Source organism: Theropithecus gelada, chromosome 20, assembly GCF_003255815.1.
Source record: "Theropithecus gelada isolate Dixy chromosome 20, Tgel_1.0, whole genome shotgun sequence".
In the NCBI taxonomy this organism is placed as follows: Eukaryota; Metazoa; Chordata; class Mammalia; order Primates; family Cercopithecidae; genus Theropithecus; species Theropithecus gelada.
This window is the reverse complement of record NC_037688.1, coordinates 16,426,993-16,454,059: the sequence shown is the minus strand read 5'-3', so window position 1 is coordinate 16,454,059 and position 27,067 is coordinate 16,426,993. Positions and strand designations below refer to the sequence as shown.

General features: G+C 54.5%; 3 protein-coding genes and 1 non-coding gene across 15 annotated transcripts in view; 1 reads left to right on the top strand and 3 right to left on the bottom strand.

Moving 5' to 3' along the window:
• Window positions 1–2,341, top strand: part of CNOT1 (CCR4-NOT transcription complex subunit 1) — an 82,018-nt gene extending 79,677 nt beyond the window's left edge. For all 3 annotated transcript variants that reach the window (XM_025369774.1, XM_025369771.1, XM_025369773.1), the window contains exons 47-48: window positions 1,696–1,830; window positions 1,988–2,341. In XM_025369774.1, coding sequence (XP_025225559.1) covers window positions 1,696–1,830; window positions 1,988–2,066 — 214 coding nt within the window. In that variant the 3' untranslated portion in view covers window positions 2,067–2,341. The remainder of the gene's footprint in view (window positions 1–1,695; window positions 1,831–1,987) is intronic.
• A 995-nt stretch (window positions 2,342–3,336) lies between these two features.
• On the bottom strand, window positions 3,337–7,447 carry SETD6 (SET domain containing 6). 2 transcript variants are annotated; one of them, XM_025369776.1, is made up of 9 exons: window positions 7,385–7,411; window positions 7,065–7,154; window positions 6,845–6,989; window positions 6,614–6,755; window positions 6,278–6,472; window positions 6,022–6,142; window positions 4,713–4,893; window positions 4,401–4,543; window positions 3,337–4,227 (listed from the first exon to the last, which is right to left on the bottom strand). In XM_025369776.1, exons 1-9 carry the CDS (start codon window positions 7,409–7,411, stop codon window positions 3,901–3,903), a joined length of 1,371 nt encoding a protein of 456 aa, XP_025225561.1. In that variant the 3' UTR covers window positions 3,337–3,900. The 2 variants fall into 2 exon arrangements, with proteins under 2 accessions (XP_025225561.1, XP_025225560.1); XM_025369775.1 differs by having other exon boundaries at window positions 6,845–7,154; window positions 7,385–7,447.
• A 1,867-nt stretch (window positions 7,448–9,314) lies between these two features.
• NDRG4 (NDRG family member 4) overlaps window positions 9,315–27,067 on the bottom strand; it is a 51,024-nt gene continuing 33,271 nt past the window's right edge. For 3 of the 9 annotated variants that reach the window (XM_025369779.1, XM_025369778.1, XM_025369780.1), the window contains exons 4-16: window positions 18,623–18,728; window positions 18,259–18,379; window positions 18,112–18,174; window positions 17,901–17,961; window positions 16,409–16,495; window positions 16,268–16,324; window positions 15,857–15,960; window positions 15,017–15,073; window positions 14,882–14,933; window positions 13,884–13,931; window positions 13,705–13,740; window positions 13,542–13,593; window positions 9,515–11,528 (exon numbers count right to left, since the gene is read on the bottom strand). In XM_025369779.1, coding sequence (XP_025225564.1) covers window positions 11,374–11,528; window positions 13,542–13,593; window positions 13,705–13,740; window positions 13,884–13,931; window positions 14,882–14,933; window positions 15,017–15,073; window positions 15,857–15,960; window positions 16,268–16,324; window positions 16,409–16,495; window positions 17,901–17,961; window positions 18,112–18,174; window positions 18,259–18,379; window positions 18,623–18,728 — 999 coding nt within the window. In that variant the 3' untranslated portion in view covers window positions 9,515–11,373. Of the gene's footprint in view, window positions 11,529–12,250; window positions 12,290–13,541; window positions 13,594–13,704; window positions 13,741–13,883; window positions 13,932–14,881; window positions 14,934–15,016; window positions 15,074–15,856; window positions 15,961–16,267; window positions 16,325–16,408; window positions 16,496–17,900; window positions 17,962–18,111; window positions 18,175–18,258; window positions 18,380–18,574; window positions 18,780–21,445; window positions 21,536–22,249; window positions 22,471–27,067 lie in introns of those variants that run through there. The other 6 variants (XM_025369783.1, XM_025369777.1, XM_025369781.1 and 3 more) reach the window with 6 other exon arrangements.
• On the bottom strand, window positions 25,473–25,579 carry LOC112614935. The gene has a single exon (XR_003117230.1). It is a non-coding gene; the product is annotated as a U6 spliceosomal RNA (small nuclear RNA).

Here is a 27,067-nt window from a genome sequence, read left to right as displayed (position 1 = left end):
GAAATAACAATAGTTAGGAATCTGTTGCCGGATTGCCTAGACTATATATAGCATTAGAGAGATTGTGATATATATATATATACACACACACACACACACACACACACAAACACTTTAAAAATTGGGCTAGACTCTTAAAACTTGCTCATTTGCCTAATAATACCTATGATGCTAAATATGGTATTCCTTTGTGTACTAAAATTTAATCTTATTGGATGCTTAGATGATGATGATCCATTTTATTTATATAAAGCTGCAGTAAGTCTCCTTGGGCTTGTAATCTTTGTTATGCTTCATGTACAGTTGGTATGTGAAAGGATATAAAAGCCAATACTGGCATTCAGAAAAATTTTACCAATTTACACGTGCACTAGCAATGTTAGAATTCTTTTGAGACAGTCTCGCTTTGTCGCCCAGGCTGGAGTGCAGTGCCTCAATGTCGGCTCTCTACAACCTCTTCCTCCCGGGTTCAAGCAATTCTCTGCCTCAGCCTCCTGAGTAGCTGGGATTATAGGCACCTGCCACCACGCCTGGTTAATTTTTTTTTTTTTTTTTTTTTGAGACGGAGTCTCGCTCTGTCGCCCGGGCTGGAGTGCAGTGGCCGGATCTCAGCTCACTGCAAGCTCCGCCTCCCGGATTCCCGCCATTCTCCTGCCTCAGCCTCCCGAGTAGCTGGGACTACAGGCGCCCGCCACCTCGCCCGGCTAGTTTTTTGTATTTTTTAGTAGAGACGGGGTTTCACCGTGTTCGCCAGGATGGTCTCGATCTTCTGACCTCGTGATCCACCCGTCTCGGCCTCCCAAAGTGTTGGGATTACAGGCTTGAGCCACCGCGCCCGGCCTACCACGCCTGGTTAATTTGTTGCATTTTTAGTAGAGACAGGGTTTCACCATCTTGGCCAGGCTGGTCTTGAATTCCTGACCTTGTGATCCACCCGTCTCAGCCTCCCAGAGTACTGGGATTACAGGCGTGAGCCACCGCGTCCAGCCTGCAGTGTTAGAATTCTTATTTTCTATTTCCTTACTTTTCATTGAGAGTGAGCTTGCTTGCTTATTTATTTGAGACAGAGTCTCTGTCGCCTAGGCTGGAGTATAGTGGCATGATCTCGGCCCACCACAACTTCCCACCTACCAGGTTCAAGTGATTTTCCTGCCTCAGCCTCCGACTGCTGGGATTACAGGCATGTGCCACCATGCCTAATTTTTGTATTTGTAGCAGAGACGTGGTTTCACTATGTTGGCCAGGTTGGTCTTGAACTCCTGACCTCAGGTGATCCACCTGCCTCAGCCTCCCAAAGTGCTGGGATTACAGGCATGAGCCACTATGCCTGGCCTGGGAGCTTATTCTGGAAATTACTACTTTTTGTACTAACTTTGTGTGCCATGTACTCTGGGCTTTATGTGGCTTCCTCTCCCCCATCACCCCTTATTCTGAACAGTTCTGAGGTAGATACCATTATCTGCACTTGACATTAATACTTAGTCTTCTAGGGCTAAGAGCAAGGTTCAAACCCAGGTATTCCATCCCATGCCATTTGGAGTATATTGATTAATCCATCTGTCTTTACTACTAAAGGTGAAAACTTTTGCCTGTGGTTTAGTAATCAGGGAGGAGTTAGAAAAAAGGGTAATGGAAGAATCATCATGAATTTGTATGCTTCTCTGCATTAACTAGCTCTTTTCTCCCCTTTCCCAGAGTTCTCTTGGAACGGTTGATTGTAAATAGGCCACATCCTTGGGGTCTTCTTATTACCTTCATTGAGCTGATTAAAAACCCAGCGTTTAAGTTCTGGAACCATGAATTTGTACACTGTGCCCCAGAAATCGAAAAGTGAGTTCAAAGTAATTTTTAATTGTCTAGGAATGAGACTGGAGACTGAAAACCTTATTTGTCTCTAGGTTGGGTCAGTGATTAGTAGTTAATGAGATGCAGGGTATTGTTAGGCCTACTCTTTAATCACAGATTTGTAACTGTCTTCATCCTTCAGGTTATTCCAGTCGGTCGCACAGTGCTGCATGGGACAGAAGCAGGCCCAGCAAGTAATGGAAGGGACAGGTGCCAGTTAGATGAAACTGCATCTCCGTTGTACGTGTGTCAGCCTAGAGGTCTCACTGCACCGAGTTCACAAACTGAAGAATCCTTTCAGCTCTTCCTGACTTTCCCAGCCCTTTGGTTTGCGGGTATCTGCCCCAACTACTGTTGGGATCAGCCTCCTGTCTTATGTGGGCACGTTCCAAAGTTTAAATGCATTTTTTTTGACTCTTGGCCAAAATTTAGAAGATGCTGTGAATATCATTTTGAACTTGTGTAAATACATGAAAGAGAAAACCTTTGTCTGGAACTTCTTGGCTTTGTGCAAGCTGTGTCCAAGGCAAGTACATAAACTGGTACCTTGTAATAAAGAGGCAGCTGATGCCATGCACTTGTCTGAGGGCATAGCTCCATGTCCTCTGACATTCCTGGTGTCCCAAAGAATAGCAAAAAGCCAGTTTGAATATTATGTAACTTATTTTTTTAATGTGGACAGGGGACCTTAAAAATCACTAAGTTATTAAAAATGTGGATGTGCTAGAATTTGATATGTCTGGGAACATGGGAAGGGCTCACAATTGGAATCCCATGAGTTTCTGTTTTTCTCTACCCAAACCCATTCCAAAGCTCACTGCATTTGTACCATCTTACTTATTTTGGGGATTACACACCTCAGCCGCGTGAGATGGGGGTCAGCTCTTTATATAAAGGGAAACTAGACCAGGCCTAAAGCCCACCCCCTACCCTCACCCCTACATCCCTCTTCTGAAACTTAAAAACAGTGGGAATATAGGAAAGGGAACCAAATCTCATTAATTGTTCTCCCCATTACCCCAATGAATGGCCATACAGGCTAAGCTGAATAATGACAAAGTTGAAAGGACCAATACAGCCCCTTTTATAAGGGTTTTGAATGTTTTGCAAATGTATTGGTCCCTGTGCTGTATTTTGTAGCCTTTTCCCGGGCTTCAGCTCCCCTACTTCTTCTTGTATGTGTATGCATACTGTAGCTAACCATTAAAGTCATGACACACACGAGTCCACTGTGCCTTTCTCAGTAGCAGCAGCCAGTGCTGGTAGTGAGGAGGAAAAGTGGACAGTCCAGCCTTGCAGACCTTGGGGCCATGGGGGACCATCAACTACTTGCTGAATGATAGGTCATTCCCACTAACTAAGCTGGCATGTTTAAGGAAACTATTTTTCTTCCTATTTCAACACTGGAAAATTGCTGGAGCAGGTTTCTCTGGTTAAACAGAATTTAAAATGCCCAGTTTTAATACCCCCCAGGTATTTTGGTATTTTTTCTTTTTAAAGAAAATGAGTAGATGTGTATTTTAAAACTTAACCCACTTAAAATTTGCCTTACCTTTCATGACTGTCAAGTTTTACAGCCAGAGAGGACAAAATAGTTCAAAATTAAATAATTGAAGTCCTCCATGAGTGATGTCTTAGGGTTTATTCCCTGAGGGGTGGTTTGTGCCATCTAGAGTGAACTTCGGGTAACTGATCATTGAGTGCCAGTTACACAGCTTATTAAATTCAGTCTTTTAAATAAAGGTTAAGTGATTTCCTCAAACTAGACTTAGATTTAAACCAGGGTCTACCTCCAAAGTCTATTATGAAATGCTGAAACACAACAAGAAGACCTATTACTACCATATTTCCACTGGCTTTGGTTAAAACAGAATAAAATAGCTGTAACATGCTTTAACAATTAGCAGTGATTCCCAAGTCTGCTGTTCTCAATCCTAAAACACATCACCCTTACCTCAGTTTATCCTAGCACACCATGTTTGCTACTTCCAAATTTTCCCTTTTTCAAACATCAATGAGTACTAGCTTAGAATAAAAGTTCTTATTGCTGTTCCTTCAGGGAACAGGGAAACTGCCAACTTGTGTCAGTTCCAACAACTGATGTAAGATCATCTTCTGACCATAGCGAACCTGTAAGGCTTGCTGTTCCCTCCAGCTGAGTTGGGCATAGACTTCCTTATTACTGAGTAAATCTTGGTCAGTTTTTAAGTCTGTGGCATAGGTCTGTAAGGTCAATAGAACACTGTTTCGTAGCAGCTGTCTCCATGATGCTTTGAGCTTGGGAATATTTGTGATCGTCAGGCTGCCCTCTTCCCTTTTATTATCTCCCCCTCCATCCTGGTCTTTAAGCTCTCTGAACTCCTCAGCAGGCATGCACAGTACCTAGAAACAACCACAGAGCCCTTTAATTAGGATGTACTACTTTTGTACTTCCAAAATGATTCAGGAGATTAAACCCATCTTAGCATTTATTAAAAACCCCACATTTCATCTTCTAGCTGTTTTGCTTTAAATACTTAGATTATCAGCATTAAATGGCCATTTTCAGCCCTTACCTTTAGTGTGGTGATCAGCTCCTCTTCAGTTAGCACCTCCTCCCTCCCTATCACAAAGGCGCCTTCTTCCCCTACCATCTCCAGTTTGCATAGGAAATCCCAGCGCTCATACGCTAGGAGCCTTTCAGCTTCAGTTTTTGTTCCTGTAGATGAAATAGCAATGTGAAAGGCTCAGTACACCCAATGGCTCATTTTTTCTTTAGTCTGCCACCCAGTCTACAAAGTCAACTGCTATTTAGCAAAGCTGTTTAACCTGAGGTGTGGGTATAGACACACCATCAGTGTCAAATATTGAGTTAACAATACACTCACCCTGTAATGCTGCCTCACGAACTGTCACCATCTGAATGTCAGCTGTGTCATCCGTGTTGTCAGGATATGGTTCAACAAAACCGTACATATGAATCAGTTGCCAGTTAGCCATTTGCCCATAAGTGTTGAAAATCTCATGGCCTTTAGGAATGGGCTGAGTGGCTACCATCCGAAGACAATTCTGAGGTGAAAGGGAGAAGCTGGGGCCATGCCTTTCACGGGCCAGCCCCATGAAGATTACTTCCACTTAAGAGCCTTTAGCAGGTGTAGTTCAGCCATGGGACTGATGCTGTTAACTACCAAAGTTCTACCTTTAGTTCCTGTTAGACCCTGAACTGTGAAACAAAAAAGGGTTAGGCTAACTTTCAAAGGCCAGCTTCATGTTTAAGTGGGTGGATTTCTGCACAGTCCTCTTCAGCACTTAAAAAGTTGCTAGCTTTAAAAATGAAATTTTTGGCCGGGTGCGGTGGCTCACACCTGTAATCCCAGCACTTTTGGAGGCCAAGGTGGGTGGATCACCTGAGGTCAGGAGTTCCAAGACCAGCCTGGCCAACATGGCGAAACGCTGTCACTACTAAAAAATACAAAAATTAGCCGGGCATAGTGGCGGGAGCCTGTAATCCCAGCTACTTGGGAGGTTGAAGCAGGGAGAATTGCTTGAACCCAGGAGGCGGAAGTTGTAGTGAGCTGAGATCACGCCACTGCACTCCAGCCTGGGTGACACAGCGAGACTCCTTCTCGGCGCGGGCTGGGGCGGGGGAATGAAACTTTCGCATATCAAAGTGGGAAAGGAAAATGGAGGCAAGGATTAAGAAATAACCATACTTAACTAATTTTCGATCCTATAAATGTGTCATCTTTTCAGGCAACTTTCCGTATAGAACAGAGCTGGTAAAAACACAGCTTTATACCAGTTCTAGGATCATCTTAGACCTCTGGCCTGTGAATGTCCTCATCCCTACAAAACACGGAGACTATCACTGTTCCAGGCTGCTATCCACAGAGCCACACACAGTCTGGGCTCACTGATGTGATCAGCCAGCAGGGAATGAAACATGGCTATGCAGACCACCCAATCTCTAGCACTAAATAAATGATGGTAGTATAGTTTATCAGAGGGTTAACCCCAACTTACTTTGAGGACTTTAAAATGTTTTGCATTCAAATGATTCTACAGTAATAAGCACACTAAAAGTACATACAGGAGGAGCTGATTTCACCTACTCATTTTGTAGCATTAGTAAGAGAATGGAGCCTAAGACACAATGGCTTGAATCATGCTTAGTGCACCAATAAGAACTCCACTCACCGCAGAATATTCTAAATTGGCATTGTGATTGGCTAAGTGGTTTAGTATGTCTGCAGCAGGCACCATCACTGGGGAGTTGGGCTCCTTTTCATCCTCCTCCTCTTCCAGTGGTTCCTGAAAGCTGCCATTGACAGAACCTGGCTAAGGTCCTGTCTTGGGTGAGGGATTGGGGGTGGATTTCATTGTTCTTCCCCTTTTGTCCCTCTCTACAGTTCTAAAGAAAAGGGTTCCGTCCTCAGAGGCCCCACCCACTGACCTATAGGCCATCACAAGGGCCACGAGCTGATGGTAGAGTTCTAGGGAGCGAACCCTGAGGCTGAAGAGATCGGGGTGGGCTTCCATGAAGGGCAGCACGATGGAGTGGTACTCGCTGCGGATGTTGGCCAAATCCTTCTCCACGGCCTCAGGTACGCCTGTGCCCTGCAGCAGGCACCGGCGCTCCTCCTCTGGCCTGCAGGGACACCCACACCCAGGTTCCCTTCATCCCTTCACACACTTTACTGGGCAGGACTGGTGCAGGGGCGGGTGGCGGGGAAACTTCCTGCAGCAAGCTACGGTGCAGGCGTTCCCCAACCCCTCCCAAAGTTCTCACCAGAACATCGGGTGCTCCAAGCGGCCCAGCTCGGGCCAGAGCGCAAAGTACGGCCTCCAGCGTGAGGCCGGGGCCTGCAGCTCGTGGAGGAGCGCCAACAGCAGTGGCACCCAGCCCGACTGGCTCTGCAGCGCGCCTCGCTCTGAGGGAGACACAGGTGTGAGCGCCCCGGCGCGGCCTCGCGGGCCCGCCCCGCCCAGCCCCAGAGCCCTAGCCCGCCGCCGTGCCCACCTCGCTCCAGCAGGCCGCCAATGGAGCAGGTGTGCTGCGACAGGAGCGCGGCCCGCGGTACCACGAACAGCAGCTCTCCGGCCTGCACGCTCTCCCGAGCCACCATGCCGTAGCCGGCCACCGTGCCCTGCCGGCTGACCGCCACCTGAGCCGGAGGAGGGCTGGTCAGGGCAGCCCGCGCCCCGCCGCGGGTCCTCCGCCCGCCGGCTCGCTCGCTCACCTTGGGACTCAGCTCCAGCCCCACCCGCCGGCACCAGTTCAGGAAGCCGGCCACAGGATCCGGGTCGCCGCCGTCCACAGGCCCCGCCACCTGAGATAAGTGCGCGCAGTGACCAGGCCCGAGCCCCAGAGAGCCCGCTGGGAACGGCAGGAGACCGCGACGCGCGCGCGCGCAGAACGGGCTTTGGGTGGAGGTGGGGACGAGTGGAGAGGGGCGCGGGACCCGCGGGAGGGAGCAGAGGGGGCGCAGGCGCATGGCCCTGCGGGCGGAGGAGGGGTGAGGCGCGAAAGAGAAGGCTGGACCCCGCACCCGCCACTCACCCGTGGGCGCTTCGTCTGGGTCGCCATGGTCTGAAAGCGCGCCGCCCGGTGGGCCCGTGGAGCGCGCGGCCACTTCCGGCGTCTCTGGCCCCGCCCCGGCGCCGGAACCACGTGGTGCCTGTTTTGGCGTCCACGCTGCAGACCGGCCGGTGTTAGCGCTGGCTGGAATCGTTCCTACTGAAAACATCTTGAGTCCCGGATCTCCAATTGCACTCGCGCGGTCAGAGTGCAGAAGGAGCGTCCCGTGCCGCTTGGAGCCTGGTTCTGAGCCAGGTACAACCCTGGCCTTTGGTCTGTCCCCGAGGGCTGAGGCTTCTTGCGGTCTGGGTGTAGGAACAAAATACGGTTTCTGGATCGGAAGCCGAGGGTCTGGCGGCCGGCCGGTGGTGAGCGACGCATCTGGGCGGCCAACGACCTCCTGATCTCGACTCCTTGTTACCGATGGCCATGGAATCGTTTTACTGGTGGTATGCGTTCAGAGCAGTTTTCGTGTGTGTTTCGGAATAGCGTGGCCTAGAGGGCTCCTGGATCTAGAATAGATCCTCTCTGCCCTTATTTGCCAGTACATCCTCGTTTTTTAATCTACTGCATAGCACGTGGTGGGTTTTATTAGCTGACATAGTAAGGACTCAATATCTACCTATTGGGTAAATAAATGAATAAAACAAATGGTGGTTAAACCTGGGGAAGTAGCATGCTGTTAAATTTAAGAAAACGAGGCTGCGAATAAATAAACGAGGTTACAGGAATGGGTTTTGAAACCAAACAACGCCGGAGCTCAACACTCAGTGTTTTTTTTTTTTTTCTCTTTTTTGGGGAGGTGGGGAGACGGAGTCTCGATCTGTCGCCCAGGCTGGAGTGCGTGGTGCAGTCTGGGCTCACTGCAACCTCCACCTCCCGGGTTCAAGCAATTCTGCCTTAGCCTCCCGAGTAGCTGGGACTACAGGCGTAGGCTGCCACGCCCAGCTCATTTTTTGTATTTATTTTTAGTAGGGTCGGGGTTTCACCGCGTTGCTCAGGCTGGTCTCGAACTCCTGAGCTCAGGCAATCCGCCCGCCTCGGCTTCCCAAAGTGCTAGGATTACAGGCGTGAGCCATCGCGCCCGGCCTGGTCTATTATTAAGGCAGATCCTTTTTCCTGAAGCTTAGTCTCCTCACCTGCGAAACTAAGATAATACCTACCCTGTAGGATTAATGTAAGGACTGGTATGTTGACTAAAGAAAAAATATTAAGCTTTTAAATAATTAAAATTAGTTTTATTTAGAAGCCTTACTGAGGACTATAGACTGAGGCCTGTAGCCCAGGAGTAATCTTGTGAGGCTGCTGTAACAGGGTATTTTAGTTTAGGTTATATGTAGTTGAAGATTTAGTATGTGTAAAATCATATCAAAGTTTAGGGATAAGTATATCTGGTTATAGATTGCAGAAGTATAATCATTAACCCTGTCAGACATGATCGTATGTTTAGGAGAAGGCAAAGAACAGGTCATTTATCTTTGAAGGAATGTAGTGACTCAGGCAAGAGACTTGGAGGGCAGGGGTGTTTTGTTTTGTTTTTAAGGCATTTTTTTTCTGGAGAGCTGTATTTTGTTTTTTATTTTGAGACAGAGTCTCACTCTGTCACCCAGGCTGGAGTGCAGTGGCATGATCTCTGCTCACTACCACCTCTGCCTCCCGTGTTCAAGAGATTCTTCTGCTTCAGCCTCCCGAGTAGCTGGGATTACAGGCACGTGCCACCACGCCCGGCTAATTTTTGTATTTTTAGTAGAGACAGGGTTTCACCATGTTGCCCAGGCTGGTCTTTAACTGCTGGCCTCAAGTGATCTGCCCGCCTCAGCCTCCCAAAGTGCTGGGATTACAGGCTTGAGCAACCGCGCCTGGCTGAGGAGAGCTGTATTTTGTCACAGAGTCAGGGGTTTAAGCAGAAATTAGCACATAAGGCTTTTAATGTTTGTCACACTCCCCTCTCACTGGTAAAATAATGTGACATGTACTGGAAATAGAAAGATGGGTGGAGACCATCCTCTCCTAGCACCCTCACCCCAAACCAAGCAGCACCGGCAGCCCCTGCCCAAACATTCTGTCACTCCAAAAGCTTCCCACGATGGGCATGGCATCACCACACTGGAATTCTTAGGTTCTTTATTAGTTTTTCAGCACAGTTAACTCTTTCTACGTTGACTAGAGTTTTGTTTTACATTTTGTCATCTCATGACAGCAGCCACCAGAATACACAGAATTAGGCTCTTTGTGCGGAGAAGAAAATAATAAACATTAAAAGTTCACCTTGACCAAAGAGACAGCCTCCGGAGGACCACCACACATGGGAGGACCCAATGTACACACACACACACACACATATCTATATATATAATGTATAGATATTTATAGATATTTCATCTGGAAACACAGCAAAAAACAAAAAAAAATTCCAAGATTTGCAGTGCTATCTACAGTAAGAGGGATGAATTCTACCAGCTTTCAACCAGTCACATTCAGTATTCAGAAGCAGCACATGAGGGGGTAGAACTCGGCACAAACTAACACATCACCAGGCTAGTCATGGCTTAAGATTACAGAAGGGGGGTGATGTGTATAGAGGAAATACGCATATAGGTGTCCTCTCAGCCTCAGAACACCCGCCACAACCCTCCCCCTCCACAGCCCTTCATGTTTTCATTGCTCTCTCCCCTCTCTGTTTTGAGGTTTGTGACCATTGATTGAGGGTCTGAGACAAATGGCTCTGGTTTCTGGGCCGCAAGATGCTATAGGGTAAGGTGGGTGGATGGAAAGCATACAACACAGTCCTGGGCTTCAGGGGACAGCAGGGGGCTGGGGTGTGGGGGAAGCCTTTCTCCTCTACCTGGCTCTTGTTCGTGTCCAGAATCATCAGCCCCCAGTAAGCCCCAGCCCAGGGGGCTATGGGGTATGGGACTGTAGAAGTCTCGCTGCCTTGGGCCAGTTGACTGAATAAACTCTCTCTTCCTTAGTGATGCTTCCAGGACACGCTGGCACAGCCTGGCCAGAGCTCTGCCTGAAACACCACACTGCTACTGATGGCATTGCCCTCTGGGGAACCTGGGGGCAAAAAAGGGGTCTCCAGGAACTCAGCTACCCCTGCCTCTGGCCACCTGCGGGCTCCCAAAGGCAGTCACCACGATGTTCTCAGGGCACACACGCCACACATGGGCTCTCTCTTCCTTCTCCCTCACCCCCAGTCAGGTCACTGTGGGGACAGACGACCAGGCAACTTCTGCCTCGGGGAGGCCTTGGCTCAGAAATGGGAGAGGGCCAGGAGGTGGCAGAGTGTGGGCTGGAAGGGACGGTCTGTGGGGTTCCTGCCCTCACGGTTCTCCATGTTCTGTCTTCCTTGGGCAGAGAAACCCCGACGACCCTGCCTGCCTGGCCCTACAGCACCAGCTGGGCCCAGAGAGCACCAGGAAAGTGGCTGCCTGGTCCGAGCGCCCCCTTGTGGCTATTGTCCAGATGATTGTCACATGTGCTATGAGACAGAAATGGGTGTGCTTGGTGGAGAGTGGGGGAAGGGGTCTCCCAGGGCTCCCACTCCAGTGCCTGAGCTGGCCCTGCACCCCTGTGGGCCCAGTAACCACCCTCTCGAAGCCTCTCCCATCTGCAAACATGCCTGCCCAAGGGCTCACCCAGGAATGGCCTGGATCCTTAGAGAATCTCCCTCCCTATGGCCCTGCCCTCCTGTGCCTGGGCCGCAGGGAGTGAGATGAGAGGGGTCAAGTTGGCCAAGTTACCACGGAGAGTGAGATGGGGTGGGGAGGAGTGAGCCCCTCAAAACACCTGGAGACTGTTCCGCTGAAGTATCTAAGATAGATCCCCTCATTTTTTTCAAACAGAACCCCATTTCCTCCCCTTTGCCCTCACAAAAATAAACTAAAGGGAACATGAGCCGGCGCAAGGATGGTGGTGGGGCCTCGACGTGGGCGGACAGGTGGGCGTCGTCAGCGGGATCGAGGGCTTCAACAGGACACCTCCATGGTGTGGTTGACCTGGCCCAGCCCCTCGCTGCTCTCCGAGTGGGTGCAGGCCTGTGGGCGGCTGCCATCCACCGAGCTGGCACTGGTGAGGGATGCAGTGCGGGAGCGTGCCAGGCGGGTCATGCTGGCTGAGGGCACTGTGGACAGAGACAGGGTGGGCCTGAGGACTGGCGGGCAGGGCCAGGCGCCTCTGGTGGGAAAAGTAGGCTGCAAGCAAAGCGGCTAGCGAACCGTTCCTCGAAGGCACAAAGGGCCCCTCCCGAGCCAGGAAGCTGGCGACAGCTGTCGGGCCAGGGGCATGCAGGGCCAGCGACAGTGAGTGGGCCTAGGGGGCTGTGGCCAGCAGGGCCCTCTCAAGCAGCTGACCAGGCAGCCCTGAGCAGCTGGTGCAGGGAGGTGCTGGGTTTCCAGCCGTGCCTCCCTCGAGGATGCCAGTGGAGAAGTAGGACTGCTTCTGTAAAGGAGGACACGGAGCGGTGGTCACCCTCAATTCAGACTCTGCCCGTGTTCGGAGTTTCACAAGCAAGACTTGCGGGCAGCAAACTCTACTCTCCTGAACGCTCCTGGCCACCTCTGGCTCAGGCAGGGCCAGACCTGGGCTCTACCTCTAAGGAAGGTCTGTTTCCAATCCCCAGAGCTCTGGAAGCCACGTAGCTCATGACAACCTAGAAGCAAGACTGCTCTGCAGCCCAGCCAACCTAGAGGCCAAGTCTGCAGAAACACAAGAATCTGTGGGCTTTCTGAGTGGAACAGGACACAAGAAGGTTCCAAACCACAGCAAGATGCGGCCTGGCTGCAGCAGGAGCGGGGGAGGGGGAGGCTGGGTGTCCATGCATCAGGGGAAGGGCTGTGGGGCTACCTGCTCCTCCACTCAGCCTTCGGTCCTTCAAGTACGCAACTAAGAGAGAAGACAGAGCCAGACAGGGGGCGGGGTGGGGGAGACACAACACAGTGAACAGCGTGGTCCACTGAGGCCAGGGCATTGAGATGAGCCGGAGAGATGGGACAAAGGACAGGCACAGAGAGGCTGGGGGCAGGGTCAGAGGCTCTGGAAGCCCACCCAGCAGTGGTCCCCAGAAGGATCTCTGACCCAAGGAAGCCCTGACAGCCAGTGGGGTGCTTATCCCCTCACCATTCTGCTGGGCCTCAGTCTCCTGCGTACAGAACTGGGGAGGCCTGCCCCTCTGTGCCTCTCCCAGCTCGGGGCTGCCTGGTGGAGTTTCTCCCCAGGACCCTGAGAATGCATCTCAGCGCCTGACAAGCTTCCTCCATTCATCTCACAAATGCATGCTGTGCCCTGATCCCAGCCTCTGTGCTCCTGCAGAGCCCCCCTGTGGGACCCAGGGCTCTGCCCTGCTCCAGAGAGCACTCTATTCCTGGGTGTCCTCCCCAGCCTTCCCACAGGCCGCCCCCTGTTTGCCCTGGAGATACCAGCTCCAGAGGCTAAAGTCTGGAGGGCAATAAAAAACACACTGAGAAGAGGAAGTTTGCCTCCTGGCAGTGGGGAGCTGGAAACAGGTATGTCTTAGAGGGAAGGGGAAGTCGAGGAGACACCCAAGGGGTGTGTGTGTCTGTGTGTGTGTACCTGGTTCTACCCCAGACCCAGATTTTCAGATCTGCCAACTCAGGTTCAGCTGCTTTCAGCTCTCTGAATGCCCAGGCGGCCCCAATTGCCTTCCCTGGCCCCAGGCTCCAAGCCCTGTCCTATGACGCCCTGGGTGCAGCCACCAGTTGTTTCAAAAGGCCTTCTCAGGTGCCGTAGGCCCAACTCTGACCCCAAGCCCTTGGGCAGATGAGGGGAGTGTGCCTCACCCCCAGACAGGCTTCCCTGGCAGGACGTGGCCCTTGGACCTGGACCCTCAGCACAGAGAGAAGGGTCCCTTCCCCCAGTATGCCCATCACTGCCATCAGAACAGTGTGCCAAGTCCTCCCTAAGGACAAAGGGGAGCTGGGCACAGCCTGGGATGCCCAACTTGCAACTCAGGTGGCATCTGTGGGGCCCAGCATCCGGGGCCCAGGTCACACAAAACTATGCCTGTGGGCTCCCCAGTACCACCTGACACCACGTGCCAGCCCTGCAAACAGGACCCCCCACCCCAGCACTGCCTGCCCACTGGTCTCTAGGTGTGGTGGGGTGGAAATGTACTCACTGTAGCCCATGCCTTGCAGGAAGTATTTGAAGGCTTCAGTCAGCTTCCCTGGCTGCAGAGGGCAGGACAAGCACATGCTTTCATTGGCTGCCTAGGATTAGCGGGGAGGGTAGAGGCTTCCCCCACCCCATAGATGGAAGGGCAGGAGGGCCAAAAGTCTCACCTGTGTGACCTGGGGCAGCCCTCCGGAGTCTGCCATCTGCAAGGGAGAGAGTGGGGTGACTTGAGCAGGGCCCTCACTCCAGGACAAGCTCCCACCTGGCTGGGACCCCAGGCAAGCCCCTCCCTGAGGTTGGGCCCATGCTAGGGAAGCTGGCCTAGGGCTGGGGAAGAAAGCCTCACCTTCAGGAAGGTCGTGGTGGTCGGGTCCAGTTTGGAGTTGCACTCCACCTGGGGACAAGGAGCCAGCTTCAGCAACAGCCCCGGCCCCTCCCCATCCCTGTGGCTAAGGCAGGTTTGATGCCCCAAGCTGGGGAGGAGAGGGCGTGCAGGGAGGCAGAGGGAGACCCAGCACCTGTGACAGGCTGCTTCTCCCAGGGCTCCCCACGTTCTTGGAGACCAGTTTAGCAGCGCCCCTGAAGGTCCTGGGACCCTTGGAGCCCACTCACAACTGCTAGGAGTGGGAGTCAGGCAAAGGCTGGGCTGCCGTGGTGGGACTGGCCTGGGAAAAAGTCCTGGGGCCCTCAGCAGTAAGGTGAGGGGTGCCAAGGGTCTGAGAGAGACCGGGTGGAGGGGGCTGGCACAGCCCACCACCGCACTCTTCCAGGACCTCCCGGTGGGCATGGGAAAGCCTGGTATTTCCAGGGCGCACGGGGCTGCTCAGGAACTTCCGGACCCTGCAGCTTCCCAGCAGCTCTGTGCTGATGGGGCCTCACAGCCCCAGGCCACCTGCTCCCAGAGTTCCAGCAGGAGGGGTGACACGTGGTCCCCAAACGTAACAGGTGCAGGTGATGGGGAAAGGGAGACTCTGCCGCTGTATGCATTAATGATTTATAATGACTCAATTACATTTCAGAAAAAAGAGAGATCGTAGGCCCTGGGCCTGAGGTGGGTAGGGACCAAGTTGGGGCTGTGCTGCTGGGGAGGGAAGAGGGGACCTTCTGATGGCCCGGCCCTGGCCCCAGCCCTCCCCATTTCCAGGCCTCCCCCGCCAGAAGGATGGGGGCTATGCCAGATGTGAGGCTTGGCAAGACTGTGTGGAAGTGGACGAGAAGCCCACCATCCACTGCCGGCCCTGCAGGCTCCCCTGGGCTGGGTCAAGAATTGCCCCTGCTGGACAGAGGCCATGAGCCCCTCACCCCTACCTCACACCCCCAGTGAGCCCACAGCCCCTCACTCACCACCCCGTCCTCAGCAGGTGCATTATCCCCGACCACCAGCATCACGGGGCAGCTGCAGATACAGAGGAAAAGGGCTGTCTGGCTGGGTCACGGGGGCAAAGGCTAGGGCAGGCCAGAGGGCCAGGAGGCACTCACCGGAGCGTCTTGGCATTCAGCACTGTTCCAGGCCGGTTAATGTCCAGGTCTCTGCGGCTGTGGGGGAGGGGGAGGGGAGGGGCAGAGGTGGGCACCCCAGGGCAGGATGAGGGGCATCCCAAGCCCAACACTGCCAACTGGTAAAGCAGGGAGGCATGGACCTGCTCTGCATAAATGAACTGGAGGCCCCCTATGCATGGCTTTTTGGACTCCCCAGCACATACCAGGTGGGCTCTCAAATTTTGCTATCCCCCTCAGAGCCAGGGGTACCGCCACCTGTGCTGTGGGAGGTTCTGCTACTGGTCTGTCTCCTGGACCATATGGGATGGCAGGCCCTGGGTCTCTTTATTCTCTATTGTTTTCCTAGCACCATGCACACAGCAGGTGCTTAGTATTTGTAGAAGAATGAGAAGGAGGGCAGGTGAGTGAGGGGGCCTGGCCACCTCCCTGCAGGGCAGGGCAGCCCCTAAAGGGGGCTCCAAGGAGCATAGCTTGCAAACCACAGGCTCATCCGACCTCGTCCCCATTTTGCAGACGTCAATATCAAGGCTGGGTTATTGCAGTCAGGGATGTCACCAACACCCCCAACACTCCCACGCAGGAAGCCCCCAGGGGAGGAGGAAAAGTGGAAGAACCCAAGGCCCGGAGTCTGAAGACCTGTTCCCCTCTGCCCCTCACAGGGTGTGACCTTGTGCAGGAAATGACCTCCTCTGAAGCCCAATATGGTGCCCATCTACAAACCAGGGCAAGGGTGTTGCCTGCCTGCCTCCCTCAGGGGGCAGTGTGCAAGGGCCCCCACTGGGGTGTGCTGGGTCCCAGGGCTGCTGACCCCACCCGCACCTGTTGTACATGTTCCAGAAGAGCTGCAGGTTGGCCTGGTTCACCACGTTCCCAATCTGCTGCCGGTAGCTCTGCACCAACTCTGTGTTGTTCACTAGCTCCTCCTAGGCCCAGGGGGATGGATGGGGGCGTGCAGAGGAGCAGACAGAGGGACGCAGGCTCAGAGGGGGCCAGCAGATGTCACTGCCAGAGTGGCCCTTGCCCCACTCAGCAGGCAGGGGAGAGAGAGTGTGGGCAAGTAGGAGGTGGGGCCTTGGGAGGGGATGTCTGTCTTTCAGATGCCTCAGCATCATGGAGATGCGATCTGGAGTGAGCCACGTCAGATGCCAAGTACACCCGCCTGCCTCCTGCCAAGCCGGGAGGGGCAAATCCCAGCGTGCCCCAGATCCGCAGAAGCCCCCGCCCTCTTACCTGGCTGAAGAGGTGGGAGAGCACCGTGTCGGGTAAAGTGCTAGTTAGGCCAGAGAGCTGCAGGGAGCAGGGCGCCAGCGTGAGTGCCATCCCTCACCCCACCCTAGGTACACCCACCCCATCCCTGGTCACCACACACACCTTGGTGGCAGCCCAGTCTATCCAGCCTTTGCCATTGGGGTCGATGTTCACCAGCACCAGCCCCTCCACCAGGTCGGGGAAGATGAGCTGCAGTAAGAGGGGAAACAGGGCTGGGCGAGGCCAGGATGGGTGCAGACGGTGGAAATGCTCTGTGAAGTCTTCAGGGTGCCACTGAGCAGCCGCCCGGCTGCAGCTGGGTCCGTGCGCGCATACCCATGTCCAGATGCCCTACCTGTCCTCCTCTCACCCAACCCTTCACAGTTCTTGGATTTATTTAGAATCTCTATCATTGTTTCCACCCCTCCACATACACACACACACATGCTCTTTCAACAGAATCAGCTCTTAATATATTTTTGAAGATGGTGCTATTGCAAAATTGAGCATTAAACATCTTAAAATCTTAAGCATGTTGTTTTTTTGCTTTTATAGAAAATGAAGCCCTGGCCAGGCGCCATGGCTCATGCCTGTAATCCCAGCACTTTGGAAGGCGAAGGTGGGTCGATCACCTGAGGTCAGGCATTTGAGACCAACCTGGCCAATATGGTGAAACCCCGTCTCCACTAAAATACAAAAATTAGCCAGGCGTGGTGGCATGCGCCTGTAGTCCCAGCTACTCAGGAGGCTGCGGCAGAATTACTTGAACCAGGGAGGTGGAGGTTGCAGTGAGCCGAGATTGTGCCACTGCACTCCAGCCTGGGCAACAGAGCGAGACTCCATCTCAAAAAAAAAAAAAAAAAAAAGGAAATGAGGCCCTCATGATATAAATTAGGAAAAAAATCAATCTTTTCAAAGCCTATTTTGCCTTAGGCATTGCAAAACAGGTATTTTCTCTTCAACTGTTAGACCATGTTTAAAGAAAAATAGCATAGCCACATCAAGCTTGTCTAGGGTGGCAGGGAATGGCCTCCAGTTAACAAAATGATTAAGTGCTGACATTGCAACTGGATTGAAAATTCTTGGTCATTTCTTTTGAAGTAGGAATTTTTTTAGATCTGAAAAAATGTTTTTTTTTTTTTTTTTTGGCTTGTTTTTAGAGATGAAAAGCTTGTGAATTTCTATCCAATAATGATGTTTTTGAAATGTGCTTTTTTAAACCTCCCAACCACAATAAAATTTTTTGCTGAAAAAATTATTCATGTTGAAATACCATGGCAATTAGTGAAGGCCGATCCTTATTTAGTGGCTAGAGCAGCAGTTAGTTGTATAGTTTGTTGCTACTAGAAATTCTGGCTTTGGATAATAGTTTAAGCAAGTTATAGTTTGTAGTCTCTTGAGAAAACCATATGGAGAAAGGAACCTCTTTTTAAAAAAAGTTAATTTCCCTGGAGGAAAAAAGAAAAAAGAGGTTTTCTACATAAAGAAGAGGTGGGAGGAGGAGAAGCAAGAGCAGAGACAGTTCCTCAAGGCTGAAGGGTTCCCCGGTCCCCACCACAGGGAGATCCCTGGCTTGCCCGGGTGTTTGGGGTAATGGGGGCATGGGGACACTCACTGCAAACTTGGCCAGCACATAGGCTCCGGCACCCACTCCAATGCCAATCACGTACTTGAACCTGGTGCAGAACAGGCTGGTCACTCTAGGGCTAGGGGTGCCATTTCCCATACATGTCACCCAGAGCAGGCCCTGCCCATAGCCTGAAGCCCTCAGCTGAAGCCAGGTGGCTCTGCAGTCGGGGTAGGCACCCCTGGGCCCTAGCACTCACCCGAAATGCTGCACCACGCTAGGGAGCATGGCAGCCAGCTGCTCCATGGAGGGGAACTGGTACCTGCAGGCAGAAGAGGAGGTCAGGGCCCAGGTGTGGCCTGGGGTGCAGAGCTGGAGACAGGCGGAGGGGGCTCCGGGTACCTACCCCTGAGGGAACTGCGACGCCCCCACCTGTTGTCCAGGGGCATCCACGTGACACACCACAAAGTGCTTGGTGATCTCCTGCATGTCCTCGAAGTTGAAGAAGGTGTTGAAGCATAGTTTGTCTGCAAAGACACACCTCCACTATGGCTGAGCAGAGGGGCCGGGGGACTGGAAGGGAGGCCAGGTCCCCAGAAGGCTCACAAGGCAGAAGTGTCAGCCTCAGGTCCATCGGGGAAATGGAGGCCCGGAGGGCGAAGGCAACAGAGCTAAGTGCGAGTGGGATTGACAGGGCCCTGTGGGGAGGGCGGGGGCCTCACTGCTGATGGGAGGCAGAGGAGGGCTGACTGAGGCTGGGCTGCACTTACGGTTGAGGCCCACATCGTGGTAGGTGAGGATGGCTGGGCGGTTCCCCTTGGGGGAGCCCCGGATCACCACGTGCAGAAGGCCATAGGGCGTCTCGATGTCGTGTTCCTGGAGGGGAGAGACCGCGCTGGACCCCGGGCAGTCCCGCTCCTGGCTCCCCTGGGGAATGAGGTGGGTGCAGCCTGGTGCCTGTCAGGCATGTGGTAGAACCCCTACTTGGGGCATCCTGTTCTCATCACCCCAAGAAGCCCCCAGAGAGGACTGAATGGATGGAACACCCCTTCTCAGGCCTGTTCAGCACAGAGACGACATGAACTGGTCTGCGTGGGGAAGTTCTGGTCCTCTCTGCAAACCAACCAGCAGTTTGTGCCGCCACTGTCCTCAGCCCTTGAGGGTCCAAGGAGGCTGTTTTTCTCCATCTTGCAGCAGCCCCTCCTGGACAGCTCTGCCTCCCCAGCCCAAACCCCTCTCTCACTCAGAAATCTCAGGCGCTTCCTACTGCTGCAGGGGAATGGCCTCAGTGGTCCTGCCTGGAATCCTCAGTAAACACCCCATGCCAGCCAAGCCTAGCCCCGACCCCCACACTGCCCCTGGCTCCCACTCTAAGGCTCTTGCGCATGCGGTTGCTTCCACCTTGAACGCCCTTCTCTGTGAGCCCAGCATCCCCAAGGGCTCCCTTCAGGCAGGCCCGGTCAGAGCCCCGTCCCCATCTCCTCTAGAGGCCTTCTGCAGAGCCTCCTCTGGGATCCTCTTGAGTTCACACCTTTGGTTTTGCTGCTCAAGGTCATTACTTCCTCAGGAAGACCTGGCTCGACCCCTTACTTGTGCATCTGAGCATGTCACGTTACTTCTCTGCTGTGCCTCAGCCTCTCCATCCAGAACCACCTCACAGGCACTTTGTGAGAACTAGACAAGCCAACGTCTGTGGAGCATTTAGCACTTGGAGAAAGCCCCGGAAAGGGGGCTATTATGCTAGGGCATCCCTGGGCCTTGGGGGGATGCCCTCCTCATTGGTCCCTTTGCAAACTGGGCATTCTTAGACACTTGGATGGGCAACCTTCAAGAGGGGCCGTCTGAGCTGAATAAACAGATCCTCTCTGCATCATCGTGAGCCCTGGGAACCATGTGAGTGGCCCAGTGAGTTGGAGATAAGGCTGGGGTCAAGGACATGAAAGAAACATCAAGTGACTGAGCACCTACTGTGTGCCAGGCTTACTGCACGTTACCCAAGAGACAGGAACCCTAGTCCCTGTTTTGCAGATGAGGATACTTTGGTTTAGAAAGAACCTGAGTTGCTGCCTCCGAATGGGAAAGGAGATTTAGACAGCGGGAGACAGCTGCTTAGGGGCCGGCATTAGTGGGTCTGGTCTCAGAGGACAACTGTCCAGGCCTATGTCTCCAGTATGGAGTGACAAGCTGGCACCAACCTGGTGGCCAAAGGCTCTACCCTGGGGGCCACGTTTTGGCTTGCAGGCCCTGTTTATTTCCCTGTTGTCCTCCAGGAGGGCCCTGGTAATGAGCCTTAGGGTGAGCCATGTGGCTCAGGGGATGAGGAGGCCACACCAGGGCTGAGAGGGGACAGGCCACACAGTCCCTCCCATCCCAGGCCTGTCCTTTCTCCGGGCCCATCAAATCCAGGAACACTTCCCAGTCACTGACCACTGACCCACACTTTTCTCATTTACTTCCCACATAGACCCAAGCCATAGAGGAGGAAATTGAGGCTGGGAAAGAGGAACGACTTGCCCAAGGTCAATCCCAGAGTAGGGAGGGTGGGCCCTGCCAGGTGCCAGTCTCAGGGGCCAGGGCGGTGCACTGAAGGTTGCATGTTCACAGGAGATCAGGTTCCACGCGAGGGAGCTCCTGACCAGGCAGCCCCTTCACAGCAACCTGTGAGTTCTCTCAGCTTTGGAGGGTGGGACTGCAGAACAGCTGCAATGCGCCTCCGGCTGCATAAAGGACAGTTATCCTCCCGGGTTCAGACGTCAAGAGCCCAGGGCGGTGTCTTCCAAACCCAGATCCGCAGCCTGCGGGTCAACGTGAGGGCTGCGAGGGGTGTCTGCCCTCCGCTGCTGAGCAGGTACCGACTGTCTCCTCCCACCCCTGGTGTGGCCGCCCCGTCCCCATCCCTCTGAGGTGACGTGGTCAGACCCTACTAGGGCTCATCTCCCAGGATGGGAAGTGCTGGGGCTGGGGCTGGGCCTGGGCGTCACCGGGCTGCCTGTCCTACAAAGCCCAGTGACCTTCGCTGAACCCTGCTGCCCACCTCCCTAACGCCTTCTCTGACCCTCTGCGGGGAGCTCAGGACTCAGTTCAGCCCAATCGAAGCCAAGCATCGCCGTCCCTTGGAGCACTGCGCAAGGGCAGCGCCCCAAGGGCCACAGTGCGGTGCACTCTGAGGCCCCCAACCCTCAGGGCCCAGCACTCCCATTGGCTCTGGGTGACGTCAGAGCCGGCCCCGCCTCCAGGTGGGCGCAGGCGGGAAGCACTGCGGCAGCAGGGAAGGGGGCTGTGGCGGCTCCTCTCGGCCTGTTCGTCTCCCCTCGCCTGTGACCTTGAGCACTGCAGGGGACAGGGGGTGCTTTGAGCCCGGCTTCGCGCCGGTGTGGGAGTTGGTGGTGGTGCTGCTGTGGTTCGGCCTGTCAGCCGCATCAATAATTCAGGGGACAGGGTCTGCATGGGCGGGCAGGTGCTGACGTCGTCGCCTCGGGGTGTGCGGGGTGACCTATGGTCTGCGGAACCGGCAGGGCAGGCGTGTGGGGCCCGGGGGTGGGGGTGAGTCTGCCCTTGCCTCTCCCTCCTGAGGAAGAAAGGAGCCGGGGTACCTGATGCCCCGGCGAGAGGAGGTGCCCTGGGTTCCACCTGGGGTCCCCTAGCCCTGCCAGCTTCACGGCTCCAGCGTTGCCTTCCCCCACCTACAAAATAAGGCACGCAGGCAACCCCTCCTCGTTCCTCCCCAGCAGGGACCCCTGCCTGAGGCTATCATTCCTGTGTGGCCCAGACCTCCTTGCCTCTGCCCGGCTGGCGCAGCAGAGCCCTGGGAACTGTGAGGCAACTCCTAAGGAAAACGCTGCCCGTCCTTCCCATCACACTGGCACAGCCATCCAAACAAGCTAGACGGCCGCCCACTCGGACGGCAGCCCCTGCACGCACAGACCCTGCACGCACACTGGGTACACAGCCTCGGGGGCTGACCAAAAACCCCCCCGCCCCCTGGCCTGATGGCCCCAGGCACCACCAAGGCAGGCACCATCCAAGCGCACACCAGAGGGCACACGGTCAGTGGGACGTGCAGGCACTGGCGCCCGGGTCCACACGGCAATGCAGCCAAATCAGACTGTGCCTTGCGTGTTCCATTTCCTGCAGATATGTCACCCACCCCCCACCCACACGCTCCCCCTAGCCCCTGCTATGGGCTCTGACTAGCAGCTGCCCCCAGCCACTCCTGCAAACAGGATCACCAGGGAGCCTGGAGCCCTCTGGCCGTGTCTCAGGGACCCCAGGGTGAGGATATTGAAGGCAGGGCTGCCACCAGATGTGGGCTGAGGGGGGCACTTCCTCCCTACAGTGGGTCATAAGGATGCACCATCCTCCCGGCCCACCTCGCTGCCCGTAGCGCTCTCACTCACCCCATCCCAGCACTCCGGCATCTTGCCGAGGGAGGGAACCCGCCTCTACCAGGAAGGACAAACAAAGGCCTGAGTCACTTGGGTCCAGAGGGCGGGGACAGCTTGAGTGGGAGATGGTCGGCTCTGTGATGGGGCACAGCTCCTGGGCCATTTATACAGGGATCCTGGCCCAGCCTAGCTGGCCCCTCCTCCCCGCAGGGTTTCCGAGCAGCCACTCGCTTGCCCGGAGCCCCGGCTCCCAGATTGGCTGCTGGGAGACAAGCCTGGCTCCAATTGGCTTCTGAAGTCCTCCTTGCCCCAGCCCTGTCACTGCTCCTCCCACCCCAGCCACATATCATCCTTGATGGTCCCCAGCCCCTGCATCCGCCCCCAGCACACAGGCACACGCCAACAGCTGCAGCTCATATAGGATCCTCCAAATACAGGAGCCGAGGTCACACGTACAGACTCACCCATGTCAGGTACACACAGGGTCCTCACGGACATGCACAGCTCACTAATGCGGGGCAGGGCAGGGTGCATGGGCACTGCCCAGACAGCTACAGCCCTTGACCCACACCTTAGGGAGTATAGAGGGCCCGAGAGGGCCCCAAGCCCAGGATCTTGGGGATCAGATCCCCAGGCCCAGCCTCCCCATCAGGAAGGTTGCATCGCTTAACCTTGAGGAGGCCTGGGGAGCTGCTGCTTTCTGGGGCAACTTGGGTTATCACCCTGCTTCAGAGAGCTGCTCCTCCACCCACCAGGGTTTTCTCCCACCTTGCCCACGCAGATGCAGGGGGCTTCCCCACACACTGAAAGTGGAGTTTGGGGGCCAGGGGCCCTGGGCAGATAGCAGGGCCAAGGGTATGGTCAGGCACACACCAGCTCTGTCCTCCCCACCCTCACCCTGCTGACAGGGGCTCCAGGCCACCAGGGAGATGAAGCGAGGCTAGGAGGCAGCTTCTTGACATTGACATGCCCACCTCCTGTAGACCCACCAGGCCCTCGTTCCCAGAAGCAACCAGTTTGGGGCTTGGCTCTCGGGTCTCTGGGGAGCAGAACACTAGGGCTATCTCAGGCTCTGTGCCCTATCCTCCTGGGAAGCAAGGATCTGGGTGGTGAGCTCACCCGAGGTCTGCAGGTGGAGTGAGCAGAGGAGAATAAAGACCAAGAAGTGCACGGGAGGAGAGGAAATAGGCCAGGGAGAGGAGCAGAGGAGGGGGCCCAAGGCTGGGAGAACAGGAGCCACAGAGAGAAGGGGGATGCTGCGTGCCCGTGCTCCCAAATATAATCCATGAGGATTATATGTATTATCGTTGCAACTCCCTGTGCAGTAGGCACTGCTGTTTCTTCCATTTACATGTGGAGGTTCAGAGAGGTTGACTGACTTCCCCAAGGTCACACAGCAAAGAAGTGGCAGACCTATGAGTGGCATCAGGGTTTGGCTGGCAAGACCTGACCCTGCCTTGTCTGGCCACTGTAACTGCACAACTGCCAGAAAAGGGCCAACAATTTGGAGAGGCACACAGACTGCCCCATTTCTCTCCTGCCATGGCCTGGGCAGGGGTGGGATCAGGGCACAGAGCCTAAGATAGCCCTAGTGTCCTGCTCCCCAGAGACCCGAGAGTCAAGCCCCAAACTGGTTGCCTCCAGGCACGAGGGCCGGGTGGGTCTACAGGAGGTGGGCATATCAACGTCAGTAGCTGCCTCCTATCCGGCTTCCTCTCCCTGTCTTGCTGAAGAAGGAACACACCACTCACCCCAGCCCATGCTGACAGCCCTGCATGCTGGCCGACTGCCCTTAGAGAAAGTGGTCATCTCCTCATCTCTGGGTACCTGGTGACCTGGTCGATACCTGTTATGTACACTATTGCTGGCCATGTCCTCTGCCTGGGGACACCTACTCCATCTCTCACCTCTCACTCTGGAGACCTAGGGCAGACTGATAGGCCCTGTGCTCCCCAGGGCAGCAGGGAAGTACAATGGGGAGTCCCCCTGGCCCATCACCTCCTGGCTATGCTCCCCATTCCTGCAGCCACTGTGGCACAGGAAGAGGCTTGCAAAACAGGCACAGCCCTGCCCTCTGCTCTGCCCACAAAGCCCTCCCATGTCCCCCAAAGCCCCACCCAATCCTATGCCCACTCCAACTTCTGATCCCTGAGTGGCCTCTCCTCACCTTTGGACCCAGGTGACAAGCTGAACTGCGACACTGCCCATTCCAAGCCACAGCCTCCATGACTGCTCAGCTCACTGCCTGCAAACCCACAGACCTGGGTTTAAGTCCCTCCTGGCCCCCTATTAGCTGGGTGACCTTGGACAAGAATTTTTTTTAACCTCTCTGTGCCTCAGGCTTCTAACTGTAAAGCAGGGACTGTGTGCCTTTCTCACCAGCCTACTGTGAGAATCAGAAAAAACTGTACAAATCACTCCAGATCTGACCCCACCCCTGCCCAGGCCCTGGCAAGGGAGAAATGGGGCAGTCTGTGTGCCTCTCCAAATTGTTGGCCCCTTTTTCTGGCGGTTGTGCAGTTATAGTGGCCAGACAAGGTAGCCTCAGGTCTTGCCAGCCAAACCCTGATGCCATTCATAGCTCTGCCACTTTTTTGCTGTGTGACCTTGGGGAAGTCAGTCAACCTCTCTGAGCCTCCATATGTAAATGGGAGAAACAGCAGTGCCTACTGCACAGGCAGTTGCAAGGATAATACATATAATCCTCATGGACCTAGAGAAAGGATGAGGAAACTGAGAGATGGAGACATTAGGTAATTTTGTCACTTGGCTAGTAAGCAGCGTCAGCTACTATACCTCAGCACTCTGGGTGGGCCTGAGGTCTCAGAATCAAGAGTGGTAAACACTATGTTCAAATGTCCTGTAGGTGACAGGCTTTCTTTGAGCACTTTACCCATCTTTATCCCTCTTTTTTTTTTTTTGTGAGACACGGTCTTGCTCTGTTGCCCAGGCTGGAGTGCAATGGTGCGATCTCTGCTCACTGCAACCTCCGCCTCCCAGGTTCAAACCATTCTCCTGCTTCAGCCTCCCAAGTAGCTGGGACTACCAGCGCCTGCCACCACACCTGGCTAATTACTGTATTTTTAGTAGAGACGGGGTTTCATCATATTGGCCAGGCTGGCCTCAAACTCCTGACCTCAAGTGATCTACCTGCCTCAGCTCCCAAAGTGCTGAGATTACGGGTATGAGTCACCGCACCCAGCCTGTATCCTCTTTTTGGAAAATATTTTTTATTTTAAGTATGGAAGGCTTCACGAATATGTGGGTCATTCTTGTATAGGGGTCATGCTCGTCTTCTCTGTATCACTCCAATTCTGGTATATGTGCTGCTGGGGCAAGCACTCATTTTATCTCCTAATACCCTCTTTACAAATGAGGCAGATAAGGACAGAGAGGTTTGGTAATCTGCCTAATGTCACACAGCTAGTGGGCACAGAGCCAGGAACCACACCCAGGCAGTTTGGTGCTAACTCCACACTCTAGTGGTCATTCATCACGGTCAGCTGAGTGTCCATATGAGGGGCCCGTGGACACCATCACCTTAGATACACTCGAGAAGTCCGTGCTGCCTGTCTCTGTGAAAATGCGGTGGATGAGTGGAGTGACTTGGGCTGGAGGTCACATGCTTGGAAGTGGCGAGGCCAGAACCTAGGTCTGTCTGGCTCATGTTAGTCCCTCTGCTACACTACCTCCCCCACTGGCTGCCTCCACAGAGGCAGGGGACAGTGACAACGCCTGCCATGGTGAGCAGGAGATAAAATCCCTGCCAGGCTTTGGCCCAGATAACAACCATCCATTCTTGTGGCTTCTTTTCTAAAACAAAAAACGAAAACAATGCTGCCTCCATGTGGTGTGACAGGAGGGGACAGGAAGGTGCCTTTTAACGCAACCTGCCTTTTATCGAGCAAAGGTCCTGAGAACCGGGGTCTACATACCCCGGGCCCCGCAACTCCAGGGCTGCAGCTCAGAGGGCTCGGTGGGCAGAGTCAGCTTCACAGCAGCAGTTGGGCACCCAGAGGTCTCCTCCACAACTCCAGGAATGCCCTCTGCCTGTCCCCCACACCGTAGGCCTGTGTGCTGGGGCTGGCATCAGCACTGTTGCTGTCAGCCTCCCACGCTGTGGGATCAGTGTGTTGAGGCACTGGCTGGGTGCTCTAGGATTTTACTTGGCCAACCCCTTCCTCCAGGGCCCATTTGCCTGCACGGCCCATCCTCATGTGCAGCATGGAGGACAAAGAAAATCCCCTGGTGAGCCTGCCCTGATCTCCAGTTGTCCCTTGCCACCAGCCTGGGCTGGCTCCCGACCACTTCCCTCCCATCCCTCCTCCTGGGCTCCCGTTCACTCCCCACTGCTGGAACCCCGGCCTCTCCTTCCAGCTCCAGAGCCCTTTGTGCTTGCAGATGGCATTCCCAGGGGATCCGAGCACATGTACACTGGCTGCCCTGAAGTCTCCCCTCTCGTCCTTGAAGTGGCACGTGACCGAGGGACCAGCACACAGGCCCAGATTCTCACACTGATCCTCACGTAGCTCCCACTGGGGGAGGAGCCAACAGGCAGCCCCGCCTCCGTGTCAGCCCTGCGTCCAGACCATGTGGCTGGTGCTGTCACGGGGCTTGGAGGCTGACCCCAAACCAGGTCAGGCCCAGGCAAGGACAGTGACCCAGGGGCTGGCTCCACCTTACAGAAGGAAGGGTCTGAATTGGTTTGGCATGTTGGGATTGCCAGTGGGGTCCCAGAACCCAACAGGGCTCCCTTGTGTAATTGGTTCAGCATGTTGGGGTGGCCAGCGGGGCCCCGGAACCCAGCAGGGTTCCCTTGTGTCTGCTGTC